Source organism: Carettochelys insculpta, chromosome 5, assembly GCF_033958435.1.
Source record: "Carettochelys insculpta isolate YL-2023 chromosome 5, ASM3395843v1, whole genome shotgun sequence".
In the NCBI taxonomy this organism is placed as follows: domain Eukaryota; kingdom Metazoa; phylum Chordata; order Testudines; family Carettochelyidae; genus Carettochelys; species Carettochelys insculpta.
The window spans coordinates 99979308-100002233 of record NC_134141.1 but is presented as its reverse complement, the minus strand read 5'-3'; the positions used below and the strand labels follow the sequence as shown (position 1 = coordinate 100002233).

Genomic DNA, 22926 nt, shown 5'->3' with positions numbered 1-22926 from the left:
ATGGCCATACAGTACTTTAATGCATTAAAGTAACAGTGTAGAAAAATATTGTTAACATGCAAATTGCTAATATGGAAACCCAATCATTTGCTTGCCCAACCTGCTCAATGAAGATGTGTTTGTGATGCTTTCTCTTACCCTAATTTGTGATGTTACAAATCTTTAACTACCACATATTACATAGCACTAATTAGGAATTTTTCAACTTTTTTTTTTTTTTTTGCCAGAAAGTTCTGATTGGTCTAAAACAAAAGTATTTTTGGCAATGGATTACTGCTGATAATTTTCCATGTTTAAAAATTTTTAGAAACAATTTTGAGCTTTTTGAGTCAAAATGTCATTGGCTTCAAAAGGTAAGTTACTTTACAATAAAGAAATTTAAAATAAAAGGTTGAAAGTGAAAAAATTCATTTAAAATTATGAAAATGAAATGTTTTAGCTGAGCTGTTCTAATTTTTTTTTTTTGATTTTTAGGTTTGCAAACATTTTTAAGACTTTTACATTTCAGAGCACAAATTTTGTTTTTGAAATTTCTAAAACACCGCACTATGGAAAAATAATTTCATTGCCCGCTTTAGTATAATAACATATGCTAAAAACTAAACTACAAATAAATAAAGTATGTTGGTGTAAGTTGCAAAATTCGGAAATCCACAAGGGCTCATCCATAATGACTGCAAATCTGTAAAGTTCTATTATCATTTTTATGCAAATCAATCTTAATTTTCTCTTCATCACATTCATAGTAAAATATATTTTTTCTAGAAGCCTGGATCTGAAGAATCTTGGTGGTAGTTGGCTTTATGCATCTTGCAAATCTTCACATTATATGCTTGCAAATATTAATAATATTTCCAGTGAAAGAATTCAGAAGAAAATTCTTTTCTTGGGATGTAATAATAAAATAATGAATAGATCTTAAAGCACTTTTCATCTTCAGATCACAAAATATTTTACATAGGAGCTCAATACCATTATCTCCATGTCTTCTGGAGACATTCTAGAAGACTGGAAAAGGGCAAATATAGTGTCTATATATTAAAAAGGGAAATAAGAACACACAACTACAGATCAATCATACAAAACCTCTGTTGCAGGAAAGGTAATGGAACAAATCATTAAGCTGCATGGCAAACATCAAGAAGATAATAATGTGATAAGTAACAGACATCCTGAATTGTAAAGAAAAGAAATCATGTCAAATCAATCTGATAGATTTTTTGATAGAATGACTAGCCTTGTACATAAGGGGAAGCAGTAGATGTGGTATACTTAGACTTTAGTAAAGCATTTGATACAGTCTTGCAAGACCTTCTATTAAGAAATGAGGGAAATACAGCCTAGATGGGGCTACTATGAGGTGGCTGCATAAATGGTTGGATAACTGTTCCAAGAGAGGAATTATCAATAGTTCACAGTTATGTGAAAAGGCTTAACAAGTGGGGTTCTACAGGGATCAGCTATAGAACTGGTTCTGTTCAGAAGCTTTATCAATTATGTAGATAAAACTATAGAGAGTGCATTTATTAGGTTAGCAGATGATACCAAGCTGGGAGGGGTTGAGAGTGCTTTGAAGAACAGGATTATAATTCTAACTGATCTGGACAAAGTGGAGAAAACAGGATGGAATTCAACAAGGACAAATTCAAAGCACTCCACTTAGGAAGGACCAATGAGTTTGACACATACAAAATGGGAAATGACTGTTTAGGAAGGAGTATTACAGAAAGGCATGTACAGGTCATAGCAGAGCACAAGCTAAATACGTATGAGTCAACCACATGATACTGTTACAAAAAAAACCAAACCAAAACAAAAACAAACAAAAAACCCCCAACATTCTGGGATATATTAACAGGAATGTTGTCAGCAAGACACAAGGAGCAATTCTTCTAGCTACTGTGTGCTCATTATGCTTTAACTAGAGTACTGTTTCCTGTTCTGTGCACCAAATTCAGGAAAGATGTGTATAAATTTGAGAAGGTCCAGAGAAGATCAACAAAAATGAATATGGTCTAGAAAGCATGACCTATGAGGGAGCATTGAAAGAATTGGGTTTGTTTAGTCAGAAAAAGATAAGATTAAGATGGAACATGACAACAGTTCTACGACTATATGATTTTCCAGATTGGGAAACTGAAGCACAGGAGGCACTGACTTGCTCAACGTCACCCATCAAACCAGTGAAATGTCCAGGTACTCAACCAAAGCTTCTAAATTCTAATCCAGAAGGAAGTCATATGACCATCTAATCTGTGCTGTTGAATATACAAATTATAGACTTTTACCATGTTATTCCTATGCCATGCCCATAACTTCTGGTTGAGCTACAGCATATATTTGTTTATAAACAGGGAGAGGCAGGGTAATTAAGATTACAAAAGGCTTGTTGGTCAAGTAACTGAAGGATCCTTAGATGATCAGGAAAACATTGACAGGTGTTCCATTTCCAAAATCGGAAATGGAGGATACAAAATTGCTCAGAATACTGTAGTTAAAACCAAAGTTGATTGCTAAGAATTACAAAGGGATTTCACAAGACTGGACAACACAAAGACAGGTGAAATTCAACTTAATAAATGCAAAGTAATGCACATGAAAAAATATAATTCTAATTATACATACAAAATTATGTGGTGTAAATTAGCTGTCACCACTTAAAAGAGAGATCTTGGATTCATTCTGGGCAGTTCCCTGAAAAAGACATCTGCTCAATGTGCTGTGGCAATCTAAAAAGCTAAGAGAACACTGGCAATCATTAGGAAAGGAACAGATAGTAAAACAGAAAATATCAGATTGCTTCTATATAAAGTCATGCAGATCTGACTTCCTCTGTGTGTGTGTGTGTGTGTGTGTGTGTAGGATTTGGAAAAGCAGAAGGGCATGAGAAATGATTGGGGTAAGGAACAGCTTGCATGTGAGGTGAGCTTAAACATACTAGGACTTTTCAGCTTGGAAAAGAAATGACTAAGGGTTGAGGGGATATGTTTCTATGACTGTAAACTAATCCTGTTTATGTCAGACACTGCCCTAGTTTAGGGATGGGTTAAAATGATTGTTTTTTTTAAAAAGGAAAGATATAACAGTATGGTATACTGCACATAACTCCACCATGAAGACTCTATGAACTCCATGCCAGTCCCAAGCCTGGATGAAAAAGTAGGGTTGTCAGATGTGTGCCGATGCACTGACTGTCAAACAACAATATGAATGAAATCTGATGCCAGTACAACTAAATGATAAAAGATGCCAGCTCGGATGTCACCCAGATAAACAAGGTCCATGATACCAATTGAGCGATCAGGGTTGGGTCAATAAGTTGGATACCAAAAGAAAATGACAACTAACACACATGCTTCCATTGGAACATGGAACATCCAAACACTGTGGGCAACTGGAAAATTAGAGTTGCTTCAGAAGGAGATGGAGAGATAACTATGAAATATACTTGGACTGGCAGAGATGTGTTGGATGGCACCAGGAGAGATATGTGGTTGCAAAGACATTTGGTCAGGAAACGAAAAAAAAAGCATGAAGCAGGCGCTGGATTCCTTCTTAGCAAGACAGCTAGAAGAGCATTATTAGGATAGAAACTGGTGAATGCAAGAATGAAGGTAGCAAGATTTGAATCAAAACAGTTCAACATCTCAGTCACTCAGGTGCATGCACCCACATCAGACAGTATGGAGGAAGACATAGGGCAATTCTATAAACACTTGACAAAGATGGTGGAGGAGGTACCGAAGAAAGATGAGTTAATCATCGGAGGAGATTGGAATGCAAAGGTTGGAACAGATAACGAAGGTTGGGAGAGAGTCATGAGAAGGTTTGGATATGGAGAAAGAAACAAACCAGGTGAGAAACTACTACAGTTTGCAACAGAGCATGAGATAGTGATCTGCAACACAAGATTCCAACAAAAGGACTGTAGGAAGTGGACATGGCGATTGAATGATGGGAAGTCCAAGAATATGACAGATATGATTTTGATAAGAAGAAGATGGATAACATCAGTATAGCAGAACCCTCCAAGGAGTAGATATAAATGCAGACCACAGTCTAGTGATTGCAAACATCAAGATAAAACTCAAAAGAAAATATAAGACACAGTTTAAGAAAAGAAGAGACGTGGCGAGGCTATGTGAGGAAAAAACAAGGAATGCATACAGAGCAACGCTCAAAGAGAAGATTAAGAATATCGCCACAGATAAAGACCTAGATAAGAGAGTTGCAGGGATAGCCATCACTATACAATAGGCAATTGAGCAGACTGTTCCAGAAGAAAAGATCAATAAGAAGTGGATTAGCCAGGAGACACTGAAGTTGGTTCAAGAGAAGAGAGCATTGAAGATCAGAAGAGATGTTTCTGAGATGGTGGAACAGCAACATAGGGTGAAATGCAATGAGGTAAGGAGAGCAGCCAGAAGAGATAAGGAGAAATGGTTAGAGGAGCAATGTGAAGATATTAAGAGGTATTACGGTGAATGTAAGACAATTAGGAATATTAATAGAAAATGGCAACCGAAGCAGATGGCAATCATAGATGAGAACGAAGAAGTGCTCATGCACAGGGAGAAGATTGTGCAGTGATGGAAGAGATATTGCACCGATCTATACAAAGCACAGTTGGATGCGAGTGTCTCAGAGGGACTGACTGAAGAACTGGAAGAGATATCGCCACCAAACATTGAGACCAAGACTGATATTTTGAAGGAGAAAGTAGAAAAAGCCGTGAAACGACTAAAGAACAACAAGAGCCCTGGAAATGATAAGATCACGGGACAGATGATCAAATATGGCAGAGAAAGCATGATTCAGGAAATACACAGATTATGTACTATAGCATGGAAAGAAGAGAAGGCACCTAAGGAATGGACAAGATGTGTGCTAGTGACGATACCCAAGAAAGGAAGTACATTGGAGTGCAAGAACTACAGAACGATTGCTCTAATGAGTCATCTAGGCAAGGTGCTGATGACGATACTGACTGAGAGACTAAGATCACAGATAGAAGAACAAATAGCAGATGATCAAGTGGGGTTCAGAAAAGATAGAAGTACCATACAGCATATATTGGCAGTAAGACTAATAGCAGAAAAAGCTCGATGAAAGAATAAGAATGTGTACACTTGCTTCATCGATTTTCAAAAGGCATTTGACAGTATAGATTAGAAAGTGACTTGGGTGGTGTTGGTGTCATACGGAGTGGATATCAGACTGATACGGTTGTTGAAGAATATCAATGGCAATGAGGAGGCAGCAGTTAGTACATGCAGGGAGTTGGGAAGTTGGTTTAAAACAAGTAGAGGTACGAGACAAGGAGATCCAACATCAATGAAGTATCTTCATTGCACATCTGGGGAGAGCGGTCGACAAGATTAAGGAAGAAGGGATATCTGTGTACAGGAAAAGAATTAACAACTTGAGGTTTGCAGATGATATAGTTGTCATTGAGGAAGATGAGGAGAAGCTAGCGAAAATGGTGCAGGTGTTAAACTAAGAAGGGAAGCGGTATGGACTGATTATGAACATCAATAAAACAAAAACAATGGTATTTGGAGATAAGGAAATAGGAAGGAAGATCAGTGTTGATGGCATTGAACTAGAAAATGTAGAGAAGTTCACATATCTGGGGAGCAACATAAAGTATGATCTAGAATGTAAGAAGAAAATAGCGACTAGAATAGCGAAAGCAAGAGCAAGTTTGAAGGAGATGGATAAGATGTGGCAAAACAAAGCGATTAGCTTAAGAACAAAGCTGAGCATCTTGAAAACGTGTATTCAGTAGCATGTTGTATGGATGTTAGACATGGGTGATAACAAAAGATTCAAAGAGAAGAATATTGGCTTTCGAAAGGAGTTGTTACGGAAAGATTCTGAGAATAGGATGGATGCAGAAGGTCACCAATGAGGAATTATAGAAAGATACAGCCAAAAGAGAACCTGCTGCAGAGGGTTATAAAACAGAAGCTACAACTATTTGGGCATATTTGCAGAATGAACAACAAACAAAAAATCAAGATCCTGGTATTTGGCATAATGGACCGTTCGAATAGGAGAGGCAGACCCCACAGAGAATATGTGGATGATATAGTAGATTGGTGTGAAGCTAGTCTGCAGAAACTAAGCCACTCTGCACCGGACAGAGAAAGATGGAAGGAAATAGCGAGAGAGGCATCAGACACCAATGGGCGCTGAGCCCACTGTTATTGCTGGTACTGCACATGGCAGAAATGTGTGTATGTATTTTGTTTGAAAGGGACAAAAGATCAGAAACTGTAAAGAGCTCTAAAGGAAGATTTTTGCTTTACTGATTTAATTTGGTGCAGAGATGAATAAGCAAACTGGTTGCTATTTATTTTAAAGATGGCTCAGCATATTAAAGTAATACTGGTTGAAAGATCCTACCTTTATTGCCAAATCTGCTACATACCTGTGAGCGAAGAACTTTAATATGAAGTCCTGCTCAGTCTTTTGCTGTCTGCAACAGAATCCAGATTGCAGGATATAATGAACAGTGTCCTTCCAGCCAAGGAAAGCTGACTACTGGTCCAGTTTCTCAGTAGGGAGCTGGTGTTTCATTATACACTAGGAATCTTATGCTGTTGTCTAAATAGGAAAGCCACTATTTATGGCATTTGGCACTTTTATCAGCTGAAGAAGCAAAAAGAATCACAGCCATCTAAATGTTCTGGGCAGGCAATCCAATCTTTTCATTTTTTGTTAGGTAAAATGGACAGGATATTAGCATACTGTTATTTTTTCATAGTCTAAATGCATCAAGAAATTATTAACTATTTTCAATGGTGCTTTAATGGTTACTGATGGGATTTTCTGCTCCTAAATTTTATGGTAGACTATCTACAAGTCAGGTATTTTTTCCTTTTACTCGCAAAACACTGGATAAAGGATTCAGTCATCAACGTTCCTAATGCGCTGCTCTTCACAGAACTGGAAATGCAATTTCACACTTCCAGGCCCATTGTAAACTTTACCACTATTATTCTTTTAGTTCAGAAGTCAGTGGGAATTAGATTTTCACTCAGCTACCTCAGAAAAGGAAAGGAAAGAGAAAATGGTTTATAGGATAAGGTTTGGTTTATTGAATGTTGAACTTCAATACTTCTTCCTTAACTTTATTTAATTCCCTGCAGATCTTGAGCAGGAGCTACCTTATATGTCTTCAATTTCTCACTGGGGCATAAATTGTAAAACCATGAAAGATTCTGTACTTTGCTTTACATCTGATACATCTGACATGCATAGTATCTGCCATAAATATCCAGATCATAATCTGAATACTGCTGAGGCAGACTAAATGAGTAGTGGTTTCCATGTTCTACAAAAGTAACTATATACTGTGTTCAGATTTTTGATTTGTGAAAAACTGACAGCAAAACTGAAAATGGTGTTGCAAAATGAGCTTGACATTTTGTTGTGATAAATGAAAGTCATCTTTCTCAATCTAGTGTTATGAGCAAATTAGTATGAAAGGGCCACTTGACAGCTGACTAGTTACATGAACAAAGCTCAAAATGCAAACAAATCTCTAAGAGAATACTTTCACAGAACAGAAAAAAATAAAAAGGGAAAGGAAAACAACACTGTCATCTTTCAAAACCAGGTGTTCGGTCAGGAAGGCTACCAACACTGGCTATCAGCAACATCCAAAGTTGATGATCTTTTTTAGTCCTTTGCACTTTCTGGTTCTCGTGAGTCTCTCAGTGTGATCATTGCCTGATTTCTGTTTTTCTTGTTTTGTTTTATTTTTTAATTAAAATATTACATTTATGTGACAGGAGCTGGCACTTAAATTTATAGTTAGGTGTCTAAGGGTACATCTATTCTTACCAGAAGATCAAAGTGCTGGCTGTCGATCTACTGGGGTTTCAATTTAGCGTGCTTGTGGGGACATGCTAAATTGAATGACCTGGGGTAGAGTTTCTCCTGTTGATCTCCCATTGTGGGCATGGTGGCATAAATCAATTTAAGATACGCTGACTCCAGCTATGCGATTTTTGTAGCTGGAGTCATGTATCTTAAATTGCTTTTTTTCCCCTAGTGTAGACCTGACCTAAGTAAGTAACCTGTATTTTCAGAGCTGTGGAGAACCCGTATTTGACTTTGCTCCCACTTTTCATAGCCTTTTTTGTGACGCCATGGTGAATTCTTCTCAACATTAGGCCACTTATTTAGACTTCTTGAATCTTGAATCTATTAGATAGCTTGAATCTATTTAGATAGTTTGAATCTTAGGCCTCCTAGCTTGAAAATTTTGTCTAGGCTGTAAACTCTTCAGGATAATAACTTTGTTTTTCTGCTTTTTGTACAAGACAGAACATAAAAATCAAAATGCTACTAATAAATAATATTAACTATAAAGAACTACAGACCTTGTGCGAAGTGGCTGTGAAATCACATCACTCTGAACAGGTGTAAATGAAAAGGTGCAAAGTCAGCCTTTTTACTGCAATTTCTTTCTGCGTTTATAGGTACAATATACTATGATTGCTTAAAATCCAGAAAAAGATTCTTTAAATTATAGAATTGATTGGAAAGAGTTAAAGTTAAGCACATGCTTAAGTATGAACTCTGATCTAGCATGGCACACAATCACATGCCCAACTTTATGCTTACGTGGTATCCTGGAGCAGGGCTATATACCCCAATTCTTTCCAATAATTATATATTATCCACTAGAATCACCAAATCTTTTTCAGAGTCACTGCTTCCCAGGGTAGAGTTTCTATCTTGAAAGCATGGCCAAATTTGTTCATTCCTAGCTTTATAAATTTACATTTAGGTGTATTAAAACACATATGTGCTTGTACTGAGTTTACCAAACAATCTCAATTGATAGAAAACAGTGACCTGTCCTCCTCATTCTTTACCATTTCCCCAATTTTGGGGCCATTAGCTAACTTATCGGTAATGATTTTAATGTTTTCATCAAAGTCATTGATAAAAATGTTAAATAACATAGGACCCAAGAATCATTCCCTACAGAACTCCATGGGCAATGCCCACTCAATGACAATTCCCACTTACAATTAAATTTTGAGAGCTGCTCAGCAGGCGGCACAAATGAGATTATACTAACTGGAGACATTAAAGGTAACACAAAAACATTCTTCAAATACATTAGAAACAAGAGGAGGACCAAGTACAGGGTAAGCCTGCTACTCAATGATGGGAGAACAAAAATAACAAAACATGTGGAAGCAGCAGTAGTACTAAATGACACTTTGTGTCAATTTTCATCATAATATTTAGTAGTGATTGAACATCTAACATAGCAAATGACAACTGAAATGTAATAAAACATGAGGCTAAAAAGGGAATGAGCAGAAGAGATAATCATCAAGGCTACATCTACACTAGAGGGTTTTGTTGACAAAACTCGCAGATCATTTACACACAAAATGCATTTTGTCAACAGAAACTGTCAACAAAAAAGCCAGGTAGACACTCCAGGGGGCCCTTTTGTCAGAAGAGGGAATCAAAAGACTGATTCACTTTTATGTGTAGACATGAGCTGTCGACAGATGTTTTGTTGGAACATCTCTTCCAACAGTAACTTCTGTAGATAGATGTGTGTCGTGTAGATGTAGCCCAAGTTATCCATTTGCTGTCACTCATTCTAGGGACTAGCATCCCTGCCCATCCTGGCTAATAGCCATTTAGAAACCTATCATCCATGAACTCATCTACTTCTTTTTTAAACCTTGTTTAAACCCCTGGGCCTTCACAACATCTGCTTGCAAAGTGTTGCACAGACTGACAATGCATTGTGAGATGAAATACTTCCCTTTGTTAATTTTAAAATTGCTACCTAATCATTTCATTTGGTCACCCTTACTTCTTTTGTTATGAGAAGCATTGAATAATACTTCTTTATTTACTTTCTTCACATCAGTTACTAATTTATAGACTTTTATCATATCGTTCACTGGCCCTTTTTTTCCAAGCTGAAAAATCCAGTCTTACTTATTTATCATCTTCGAAAAGTCATGCAAGAGATTCCCAAAGGTTGAAAATGGCAAATATAGTGCTAATCTATAAAAAAAAGCAAATAAGGACAACCTGGGGAATTATAAAACCAGACAGTTGTCCAGCTTAATTTCAGCACCCAGAAAGGCAATGGATTAACGGATCTGCAAACACCTAGAAGATAATAAGGTGATAAAGAACAGCATGGATTTGTCAAGAACTACCTAACAGCTTTCTTTGACAGGACATAAGTCTTGTGCATGGCGGGAAGTGGGAGAGTAGTATATCTTGGCTTTTGATACTGTCTTGCATGATCTTCTCGTAAAGTAACTAGGGAAATATAAACTCGATGGAGCTATTGCAAGGTGAGTGCATAACTAGTTGAAAAGTCATTCCAAGAAAGCAGTTATCAATGTTCACAGTCAAACTGAAAAGACATATCAAGTAGGGTTCTGCAAGCATTGGTCCTGGGTCCAGTTCTGTTCAATATCTTCCCTGATGATTTAGAAAATGCCACAGACAGTATACTTATAAAATCTGCGGATGATACCATTTGATGTTTGAATGTTCACCAAGCTTGGCAACTCGATTGAAAACGTTTCATTACCAATCGAGGTAACATCATCAACGAGCAATAAGTTTTTTTTTTTTTTTTGCTGGGGTGGAGTAATGGTGGAAAAAAGTCCTTTGAAGTAGAGGATTAAAATTCAAAATGACCTAGACAAACTGGAGAAATAATCTGAAGTAAGGACGATGAAAATCAAATCAAGACAAATACTAAATACTCTGTTTAAGAAGGCACAATCAACTGCACACAATATAGCAAACGATTGCCTAGGAAGGAGTATTGGAGAAATAGTAGTAGGCATCCTTCAGTCTGCATAGACTATGGATCGCGCCCTTTATAGTTTCAATTGAGGGCTTCATTTACAGCGTCTACTGTGACTATGAAGACCCACACAAGAGTGACAGTCCTTGCTGCATCTCTTGCAGATGTGGTCGGTGTCTGGCAAGTCCTTAGTGTGCTTTCTGTGTGCTTGCTTCTTGTCTGCTAGCTGTCTGATCCTCATCTCGCCCTTCTGAAGGCCCTTATGAAGGCCCTGCCTCCATCTGCTGCGGTCGTCTGCTAGTTCTTCCTAGTTGTCCAGCTCGATGTCTACCTCTCTGAGGTCTCTCTTGCAGACATCTTTCTAGCGCAACTGGGGGCATCCGGGAGGTCTTTTGCCAGAGGCTATCTCACCATACAGAATGTCTTTTGGAATCCTTCCATCATTCATCCTGTGGACGTGGCCAAGCCAGCGGAGCCGACGCTGCCTGAGGAGGGTGTGCATGGTTGGGATTCCAGCTTGCTCGAGGACGGTGGTATTGGTCACTCTGTCCTTCCATGATATTCCAAGGATGCGCCTGAGGCAACGCAAGTGGAAGACATTCAGCCTCTTTTCCTGGCGGGCATACAGGGTCCAAGTCTCGCTGCCATAAAGGAGGGTGCTGAGGATGCAGGCTCTGTAGACTTGCATTTTGGTGTGAGTGTACAGCTTGTTGTTATTCCACACTCTCTTGCTGAGTCTGGACAGAGTTGTGGCTGCTTTTCCGATCCTCCTATTTAGCTCAGTGTCCAGCGACAGGGTGTCAGTGATGGTGGACCTGAGGTAAACGAACTTGTGGACGACCTCTAACGTATAGTTGTCAATGCTGATTGATGGGGATTCAGCAACATCCTGACCAAGTACGCTTGTCTTCTCTAGGCTGATGGAAAGCCCAAAGTCCTTGCACGCTTTGGAGAACTGATCCAGCAGTTCTTGAAGCTGGTCTTCTGTGTGAGACACTACAGCAGCATCGTCTGCGAACAGCATGTCTCTGATGAGGACTTCCTGCACCTTAGACTTAGCTTTCAGCCTTGCAAGATTAAACAGTTTCCCATCAGATCCTGCGTGCAGCAAGATGCCCTCTGCTGAAGATCCAAAGAGATTAGGGATTCATAGTGGATCACAAGCTAAATGTGAGTCAATAATGTAAGTGTTGCAAAAAAAAGACAACAGCATTCTGGCGTTTACCAGCAGGAGTGTTGTAAGCAAGACAAGGCCTGTGTCTATCTTTGAAGAGGGCATGATAATCAGGGTGTTGGAAGATTACTAATGAAGTGCTGCAATGCACATGGTGCATTAGGCTATGTCTCCCCTGCGGCAACTTCGAAGTGTCAAACTTCAAAGAACTGGCTTGCATGTAGCCGCGGGTTTCACACTTCGAAGTTGCTGCGGGGGAGATTTACCCTAACGAAGTGCTGCATATGCACCGTAGCACTTGATTAGTAATCTCTCAACACCCTAACTACCATGCCCCTTTCGAAGTTGAGGGCTAGTCTAGACACAGCCAAGAAGTAATTCTTGTCCACAGATAGAAATTCAACTGGACTACTTTGTCCACATTTCAGGAAAGATGTAGACAAACCAGAGAAAATTCAGAACAACAAAAATAATTAAAAGTCTAGAATATTTGACCTATGAGGAAAGACTGAAAAAAATGTGTTTGCTTGGTCTGCAAAAGTAAAGGTTGGCGAGGGGTCATGATAGGAGTTTTCAAGTATATAAATATTGTTACAAGAAGAAAGGACAAAATTGTTCTCCTTAATTTCTGAAGATAGGATGAGATGCTTAAACTTCAAGCAGGGAGACTTACGTTGGACATTAGGAAAAGCTTCCTAACTATCAGGGTAGTTAAGCACTAGAACACTTGCCCAAGAAGATTGTGAATTCTCTGTCACTGGAGGTTTTAAAAGCAGGTTCAACAATCACCTAAGAGCATAGATAACACTTAGTTCACCCTTGATTGCAGGACCACGGACTAGAAGGCCTCTCAAGGTCCTCTCCCGTCCTAAGATTCTATGATTAATTTTCTCTCTACTCTTCTGGAACATTCCCAGTGCTCCAAGACTTATTGAAAATCAGCATTAATGGTCCAGCAAATGCCTTAGACAGATCTTTCAAAATGTTTGGATACAAGTTATCTGACCTTGCTGATTTAAAAATATCTTATCTTAGTAGCTTCTTTTTAACATCCTCCAGAAATCTTAGTTGAATGGAATGAATGTTGTCACCATATGATTAAACTATATTATCGGTGTTTCACCCCAAATACAAAATGGAAATATTTACTGAGCACTTCTATCTATTTTGCATTATTACTGATAATTATACAGTTTTCTTCTAGTAATGGACCAATACCATTATCAGCATTCTTTTTCCCCTAATGTATTTTAAAAATTCCTTAGTGTCCTTAACACTGCTGGCCAGAGATTTTTTTCTTGTAGCCCTTTACAAGTTTTCTACAATTCCTGGTTTATATTAATTACTTTATTACTATAAATTTCCCCTTTCTTTAATTATATCCATCCTTTTTCAAAGTTGTCTTCACTTCCTTTCTAAATCAGGTCATTTTTAAAAAAAGGATTGATAATGTGCAAGTAGAATAAAGGCCTGATCCCTGGGCTACTGGGAGCCAATAAGTGCTAAGCTGCCACTAAATAACCCGCTAACAATTCTCAGAACTTGACACTAAAATTTGACACAGGATTCCTATCCTGGATTATGACTCACAAAACTCTGGGGATCTTGACTGGCTCTCTGCTTGTACTTAAACTGAATATAAGAACAGGCAGTTTTCCATGCAACTGGGTTTTTGCCAGTTCGGACTGCTTTCAATCAGCTACTTACTCCAACTACCTGACTCTGGTCTCCTGGTAACCTTACCCAACCTGCCTTTGAACATCTGACTCTTAATTTGCTCTTTGGTCTGACTCAGATGCCAATCTCCTGCTATCTGAACCAGTCTGGCTCCTGGCTCCCCCTCTGACCACGAAGACAGACTTGTGATGTCCCAGTTCCTTCTTCCTCAACTATGGCTTTTTCTGCGCTTAGCAAGGTACCCTTAAATGATTCCTAACTCACCGATCAGGCTTTTAGAATTGTTTTAAGCTTGAGAAACAGCTCCTTTATCATCAGAATTTATCATCATCATCATCATAGTTGTCGTTGCCTCAACTGGTCTGGACTTTATTCCACTTGCACATTAAAATGTGATCAAGTCATCATTATTTGTATCTGAGCTACTATTAATCTTTAGTTCGGTGATCAGATGCCCTATATCTATTAGGATAAGAGCTAATAAAGAATTCACCTGTATTGGCAAAGCAAGGCTTTCTGAGTTAGGAATTTGTTATCCATAGTCCAACCTCATGCCTGTACAGCATAATACAGTTTATCATTCCATTTCCCTCTTTAAGTTCTGGTCTGTATTGTGCCTGTAGATGTCATTGGCTGGTTAGTCCTCACGATACAGAAAATTTTCACAGATTTATGAATTTTAAGACCAGAAGGGAACATTGGACAATATACTCTAACCACCTGTGTATCACAAGCCATTAAATTCCATCTAGTTAACTTTTTCTGAGCCAAATAACTTGTTTTTGACTAAAGCATAACTCAGTTGATTGACAGTTTTCACATTGTACCATGATGTCTACATATCCAAAGTTATACTTATTATTTACATACCAATAGCTATATTGAAAGAATGTTAATGAAGTACAATCACATACTTAAAAGTTAGGAAATGACAGAAATTGTAAACCTTAGAAAATGTATTTGCAGCATTAATTCAGGCCCTTTGTGTATATGCACTTTGACATATTTTTACATACACGATCTCACACTTTTTTTTTCTGTAGAAGCCCTGCCTCATTCAATGCACAGGATAAATAGTGTTCACTGAAAGAAGAGCTATTTTTGTGAGACAGAAGAAGGGAGAGATGAGAGAGAAATTGCAGCAGAAAGGCAGGGAGAAATGCTGATGCCGATAACGGGAAGGAGACACAATCTTTCCAGTACTCCTCTGAAATAAATGGGTATTATTATTCTAATTTTACAGATAGGGAACTGAGGCACATAGAGTTTAAGATCCAAATCATCCACTAAATTTGGATGCCCAAATTCAGATATCTAGAGCCTGATTTTTCAAAGTACTTAGCATATCAATTTATGTTTGAAGAACAGCTTTTGGAGACCTCAGTTCTAGCTTTGCTTATCAGTTCCACAAATCAGACTCCAGGGTCTCAAGTTGCACATTCAATATAAGAGGAACACACAATCACTGGCACGTGCACGGAGAGAATCCAACCCAAGAGCAGCATTCATCTGCCTTAATCATGAGACCAGTCTTTCTCCTTTGGCAATTCCTTGACTCATTCACATACACCTTGCAACATCTAAAACAACCAAATCTGGGTCCTACAACCAACAGTCTCATTCAACCCTGACTGATTCCCTGAGAATCATTCATGCTGTCCACTGAATGAGGCTGGCACCTGTGGAAACAATAGCAATTGATTGTGGAATTAAAGACTAGTCTACTGAACACACCCAGAGTCGAGTCAAATTAAAGTTGCGTGGGCAAGCTGGTTTGTGACATTTCTTAATTTTTAAGTCTTGATTTTTCAACTTTATTGCTTTTTAACAAACCCTTTTTGTATGTAATTTCTTCAATTTTATAAAAAGGAAACTAAAGAAAGAATGATCAGAAATGCCATCATGTGGTTCTATATAAAAACCCAGATAAAGTATCAGTAGAGTAGGAACCTTTAGATCCACAACAAAGGCCTCTACCACTTGAGCTAACAAAGTAATTGGCAATAACAGTAAGCTGTTATGTTTGGGGATCAGCCACTAGAGAAGGATGAAATATATTTTTTATCACAATATAATAGTGTATTATCCTTAGGGATGATGCTGCAATTAGTAAACACAGCATACAGGCACACATTTTTGCTCTTTTGATATAGTTGGTTGTTTGCTGGTTGAGACGTATTACTGACATCTTCAGAATACAGCTCCTTGCACCCATTCACTCTCAGAACCAGGAAATAAAAGACCACAAATCCTCATCTTCTTCATCCTTCAACTGTTTATGTCTCCTGAATCTTCACTTTAGCAAATACGAGTTGGTGCCTTGCCTCAAATGCTGTAGGATAAGCACCTGATTCCTTTATTTAACCGCTGCTGCAAGCACTGGTACAAATCACCTGGAAAGGGCTAGTGTGGAGTGACAAGGCCTGCGGGCCAGGACAGCAAGAGCGTTTTCAGTATACTTCCATACGATGAAATTTGTTGAAGAATTTGCCCCAGTTCAAACAAGTATTCATCTAAGTTTACAGCTCTGAGGTTTTCATTTCTGTATAACATGTAAATGTCACCTGTTAGCCTTTAAATGCAACTACAAATTTCTGAAGGGCTTTTGACATAATTTTTAACACTTCATGGGATTCAGTTAAAATTAATACAAAAGCTGATCAGTTATGAGCCAGACCAGCAACTCCAGTTGGATATAATGGTAGCTGCAGGTCCTCAGCATATCTGAAAATCAATTACTATTGCTATGCTTAGTAGCAGATTCCTAGTCCATTGCACCAGAATATCTAACAATCACAGTTGCTATGTGTTTCTTTATTCACATGTAACTATTTTATACACCTTTAATGAAACAGAAATCCACCTGTCATTAGAGTTACCAGTTGAATAAATTTGGACCAAAATTTATGTTTAGTTCTTATTAACTTAAACCTAACAGAGGAGTATCTAATTTAGTCCATTAGAGATACCAGTCTATAATAGCACAACTCTAATCATTGCCGCAAGTTAAAAATTAATGAAAGAGCACTAATATCAGTTTTAGAGCTCCAGAATGCTTAGCAGAAAAATCCCACATATTAACAGTTCTTTATTGACTCTGTTTTGTGCATTGGAGCCTAGCATGTAAGCATACTTTCACATTAATGTCCAAACACCCAAGGATATGAGCTATGCTTATTTTATAAATATTTCTGCCTGTTAAAGATTATGTTGCAAATTATTGCACTCCTTAGTTAGCTACAGCATATTGCCCAAGAGTACTCTTGATTTAATGTCCTTTGAAATCAGGCAATTTAATTGAGACTATTACTGTAGGAAGGACTTGAAAAAGCTACTTGCTGTATAGCAGTGACTCTCAAACTTTTATATTGGTGATCTCTTTCATCCAGCAAGCTTCTGAGTGCTTGCCCCCCCAATTTTTTTTATAGTAAACACTATTAGAAATGCTGGATGCAAAGCATGGTTTGGAGTGGAGGCTGACAGCTCATGCCACGCTTACATGACCCTGAGTTTGAGAACTTTTGCTGTAGAGGATAACCTGTCACTGAAATGGCAAGATATCTCTAAATGGATTATTCAAAAATACTAAAAGCATTATTCTCTGCCATTGGAATTTTCAAGGCAACAAATGCTCACCAGTCATATTACAAAATCTCTGTATGTCTGAAGTCTGAACATGTTTTACTTTAATACAGTCACCTCACATGTTATCATGCATTTCCTTATTACTCACCTCCAAAGTAAGAGCCATCTGTCAACTTCATCTCCTTGCTGGATTTAGTGATGACACCAGCAACCCCATGTTGAATGAAATACATCTTTTTACCCACAGCCCCTTCTCGGATAATATAATCGCCAGGTTGGAACACCTCAAACCGAAGCTTGCTCAGCATGGCTGTCACAAAATTGGGGTCTGCATTAGCGAAAAGAGGCATTGTGGCAACCAGCTTACGACAGTTGAAATTGACTATCTCCTAAATGGAAAGGAAACATAATGAAAGTAACAGTCAGTAAAGAGACATACCAGACTGGGCAGGTAGAGCAAAAGAGTAATACAATAAGAAAAAAATGGTTTTCATTCCTATTTCTACTGATGTTGTAGGCAAAACAAAAAAGGAGCACGCCTGCAGAACAAAAAAATCCTCAAATCAAACTAACAAAAAATCCAAACAGCCTGAAAAATTCCGCCTAAAAGGCCTTCAGTTCCCCACTTTCCCCACACACAACTGATTCTATATCAGTCCCTGTTTCCCCCGTACACCACTGGTTCTATATCATCAAAATGAAAGGTGTTTTCTTTATGGGTCTCCCTGTAACTTATTCTTCTTGGCTTTTAAGGAAAATGATGAACAGACAAAGTACATGTGAATTAAAACCGCTTAAAATTCTGCAACCAGGGCACAGCTTGCAAAGAAGATGTAACAGATTTTCTGCTGGCTTTATAACATCAGAACTGCTGTACCTTTATGTTTTAAAATTTGTAACAAGAGCATCTTCTATACAATTACAACATGTTTACGGCTAACACGAATGCACATTGTGGAGTTTATCCAAAGCCCATTAAAGTCAATAGATTACTTTGGATCAGGAATGGTCAGATCTGAATTTATGGTAACTACACATACCCATAGGCCATAACCCTGCAAAGGAATCCATAAAGTGGAACTTTATATTCACAAAGTATCCTATTAAAGTAATGGAACTCCATGAATGTTTCAATGACCCAAGCTAGCATGCCAGTTTTCATGATTAAGACCATTGGAAAGGAGAACACTACAAGATTATAAATACGCAACTGGTTTTAAATCCAAGCATGTGTCATTCCTGGAACTGAGTTATTAGACAAATCTTCAAAAACAACAAGAAGTCCTGTGGCACCTTATAGACTAACAGATATTTTGGAGCATAAGTTTTTGTGGGCAAAGACCCGCTTTGTCAGATGAATCTGATGAGGCGGGTCTTTGCCCACGAAAGCTTATGCTCCAAAATATCTGTTAGTCTATAAGGTGCCACAGGACTTCTTGGCTGTGTCTACACGTGCCCCAAACTTCGAAATGGCCATGCAAATGGCCATTTCGAAGTTTACTAATGAAGCGCGGACATGCATATTCAGCGCTTCATTAGCATGCGGGCGGCAGCGGCGCTTCGAAATTGACGAGCCTTGCCACCGCGCGGCGCGTCCAGACGGGGCTCCTTTTCGAAAGCACGCCACCTACTTCGAAGTCCCCTTATTCCCGTGAGCTCATGGGAATAAGGGGACTTCGAAGAAGGTGGTGTCCTTTCGAAAAGGAGCCCCGTCTGGACGCGCCGCGCGGCGGCAAGGCTCGTCAATTTCGAAGCGCCGCTGCCGCCCGCATGCTAATGAAGCGCTGAATATGCATGTCAGCGCTTCATTAGTAAACTTCGAAATGGCCATTTGCATGGCCATTTCGAAGTTTGGGGCACGTGTAGACACAGCCTTAGAAAACTCCCTTAGAGAGTATATTCAATTCTGTGCACACAGTTTACAAGCTACAACACTGAAGAACATTTCGTAGGAATGATTGGAATTGTGCATGAAGATAGATTCAGAGACGAGACAATCCACAGAGCATAGTTAGCAGCCAATGTATTAAAAGCACGACAAAATGTTATGTGTGCTCATCCATATATACACGTATAATCACGTTACAAAAACCACATGGACATGCAAACACTGGTGCTTTTTATATTATGGCGATTTCCCTAGAAAGCTAAATATTACTTCAGTAACAACAGTGTGTCCCAGTCATACACTACAGCAAATATAAGAAATTTAGGTAATGCAGCAATAATGATTTAATATAATCTATCAAGATTTTAAGGGTTACCACTAGATGGCAAGATTCACAAAGACTGCCTTAGCATTTACCAGATTCATGTCACTTGCTGACCAAGGAAACATATGTGTGGCATAAGAGTTAAGAGAGAAAATTAAAAATAAAGAATGGAGGCTCCAAAATGAAAAAAAAAAAAACTGGAAAAAGAGCACAAGGCAAAGAAGCATCCCAATGGCAGGAAGTTGTTATCCCCATCAATCTCTTGCTTTCCACTAAAAAGCCCAGGGCAAATGTATACCTCCCACCCCTTGTATGGTGTTACTGACACCTTAGGATACTCCCTCAAGAGAATGTCATTACGTAATGGTAAGGTGAAAACAGCAGGGTCTCTAAGGACAAGGGGACATTGCCTCTTCAAAAGAAGAACTACATCATTCCCTTTGACTTGGGTCTCAACAATTTGATAGCTCTATACTTAGCTTTGTACGATATACGCTGTTGCTTCAGCTTCTTCTCCTTCTTTTGGTGAGGAGACTGGAGGATAAACAAAAATTACATGATAACAAAGAATGCATGGATCCTGCAGCTTTGGCTGAGGAAGTGTCGAATTAGAGAGTGATTGAAAAATATGGCATGCATCAACTTGTGCAAGAGGCACAGCTGTAAAAGAGAGATAAATGAGTTGGATAGGTTCAAAAAGGCAGATGGTGCAATATTGACACCACTATAATCAACGACAGACCTCTGATAGACTTGAATAAGGCCTGGATTTCACAGTTTTATCTGCAAACTCTTCTTTAAGCAATGGAGAGCAAATAAAGACATTCTGCTTTACTCAGTTCTTTCTTTCTTTGTTCCCAACCATGAGTCAGGTATGTTTAGAAAGCATAAGCCCATGTATAGGGAGCAGAATAGTGGTTCTTGCTGCATGTGACCTCTGGGGTCAGTCAGTCAGAGGCAGTGGTAGTGTAGAAAATAAATAGACTGCGCATCTTGACTCCAAAGGCTGACCCTTTCCCTGTGCTTATGCTGATTGGCTCTCAGGAAATCAGTGGAAAGAAGTGAGGATAGCAGCAGAGGAAACCAGGTCAGATTGAAGATCACTGGGAATCGTGACAACTGCCTTGCTGTTTCTCATAATACAGCATTATTGCTTATCTTTCTCACAGTCCTTGACTCTAAGCTCTTGGACTCACATGACATCAGAATCTGAGCTTTTATTTAAAAGAAGCATCTAGCCCCTGTTTGCAAAGATACTTAGAAAATGTGAAGTGAGTGTAAAAATGATGCCTTGACATCCATGTGAATTTGCAGACAGTCTGAAATGGTAACTCTGAAAGGTATGAACTGTCCAATTCTCCATGGGGTGCTAGGAACACAGAATCATTGCTCAGGCGTGGGTGTGGGGGGGCAATCCTTTTTAACACTTGTTCACCAGAGGCCTTTGTGTGGAAGGAGAAGAGTGCAGTAAGCCAGCCACCCAAGTAAACACACCCCATTTATTGGGATAAGTATTGCAGGGAAGGCCCTGCTGCCTCTCCTGTCTCTCTGGGGGTGAATAGATGTCGGTTTCTTCCCCCTATATCCATTTCTTAGTGGGGATTAGGGTGTCCCTTGCTTCTGTCACTGTCTCTCTGAAAACGGAACTGTGTGACATCTCCAATCATAGTTGAGGGTGGACCAATGAGAGGGACCTGTGTCATAAATATGCGTGGGACACCAGATTGCCTTAATTTGTCTGAAGACCAGGAAAAGACAATAGCTATCTGTTCCTGATTTGCCTGCCCCCAGTGATGTCAAGCAGCCTTCTATCCCTTTATCTGAACCCAGCCTAATTTCTGTTTTGGTAGCAGCACTGGTAGGTACAGAGAGAGAGAGAGAGAGGAAGCCACCATGGACATAGAGAAAGTGGGATAGAAAAGCTATAGGAGAGGTGTAAGAACAGGAAGACAAAGAGAGTGAGAAGATGAGAAAGTGCCAGTGGATAGGAAGGGAAGGGGAGAGAAATTGATGAAATAACAGAGAGAAAGAATAAAGATGGAGCTCAATGAGAGAGACACAAGAGATGAGATATGGGACAGAAAGTAGGGGAAAGTCAGAAAGAAGGACTGAGGGGAGAGAGGATAGGAGGAGAAACAAAGGTGAACTGGGAGAGAGAGACTACGAAGTGGATCTTCACAGACTGAGGTGTGAGCGCTGGCCTGGCGCCAGGAGGCTTGGGGGGCCTTCATGCGGACCTTTGAGCAGACTGCGGAGCAGTTGGCTCCCCCCTGCCACCCCTCCAAGCCACCCTCCACCAGCAGCTGTCCTGGAGCCTGCCGCCGAGGAGGACCATGGGCCTCAGGAACCAGCCCGCCCATATCTGCCGGTTCTCCTGGCCCCACCCAGCCTCAATGGGGCCTCCGGCCCAGACATGGGTCGTGCCCCCCCCCACGCTATGCACTGGACAATAGGGGTGAAGGGCCAAGGACGTTGCCCCCCCAGACCCCCCTCCTTTGCACATATTCCCCCCATAATTGTAAATAATTTATTTGTTCCAGCCCCCTTTATGAGCTGCCCCCTCATGTACATAGTTCCCCCCTTCTTAATGTAGAGCTCATTGTTTTGTTTAGTTTATTTACAAAAGAAGTGTGTGGGTGGTGTGTGCTCTCTGGTGCTCAGTGGTGTGGGCATGGGGGCAGGTAGTGTTGTGGGGGATGTGCGGGTGCGGTGGGTGGCTCACCAGCAGCTGGCCCTGCCAGCGTTCACCCCGCAGCCTGCTCAAAATGGGCCCGCAGGGCCTCCCGGACCTGGATCCCCTCAGGGTTGACCTGGCGACTGGGGGCAGCAGGTGGCTGGGCGTCGGCCCTGCCAGCCTCCACAGCCCAGCCCTGGAAGAAGGCCTCTCCCTTGCTCTCCACCAGGTTGTGGAGTGCGCTGCATGCGCCCACAACCTGGGGGATGTTGGTGACCCCTGCATCCAGGCAGGTGAGGAGACACCTCCAACAGCCTTTGAGGTGGCTGAAAGTCTGCTTGGCCACCTGGCGCTAATAGTTCAAGCAGGTGTTGAACCACTCCTGGATGGCACTGATATGGCCTGTGTAGGGGCGCATGAGCCAGGGCCGGAGTGGGTACGCTGCGTCTGCGACGAGGCAGAGGGGCATGGTGATGTCCCCCAGCGGGATCTCCTGCTTGGGGATGTAGGTCCCTGTCTCCAGCCAGCGGCACAGGCCCAAATTTCTGAACACCCGGGCATCATGGGTGCTGCCAGGCCAGCCAACATAAATGTCAAAGAAGCAGCCCCGGCTGTCCACCAAGGCCTGGAGGACCACAGAATGGTATCCCTTCCTATTCAGGAAGCATCCTCTGCTGTGCTCCGGGGCACGGATGGGGATATGGGTCCCATCTAGAGCCCCAAAGCAATTAGGGAAGCCCAGGCTGGCAAACCCCGCGATGGCGGCATCCGGGTCCCCAAGCCA

General features: G+C 40.2%; 1 protein-coding gene across 1 annotated transcript in view; it reads right to left on the bottom strand.

Moving 5' to 3' along the window:
- HCN1 (hyperpolarization activated cyclic nucleotide gated potassium channel 1) overlaps window positions 1-22926 on the bottom strand; it is a 267708-nt gene that overhangs the window by 4238 nt on the left and 240544 nt on the right. Inside the window, exon 6 of the mRNA XM_074994298.1 lies at window positions 17404-17644. Within this exon, the coding sequence (XP_074850399.1) occupies window positions 17404-17644 (241 nt within the window). The remainder of the gene's footprint in view (window positions 1-17403; window positions 17645-22926) is intronic.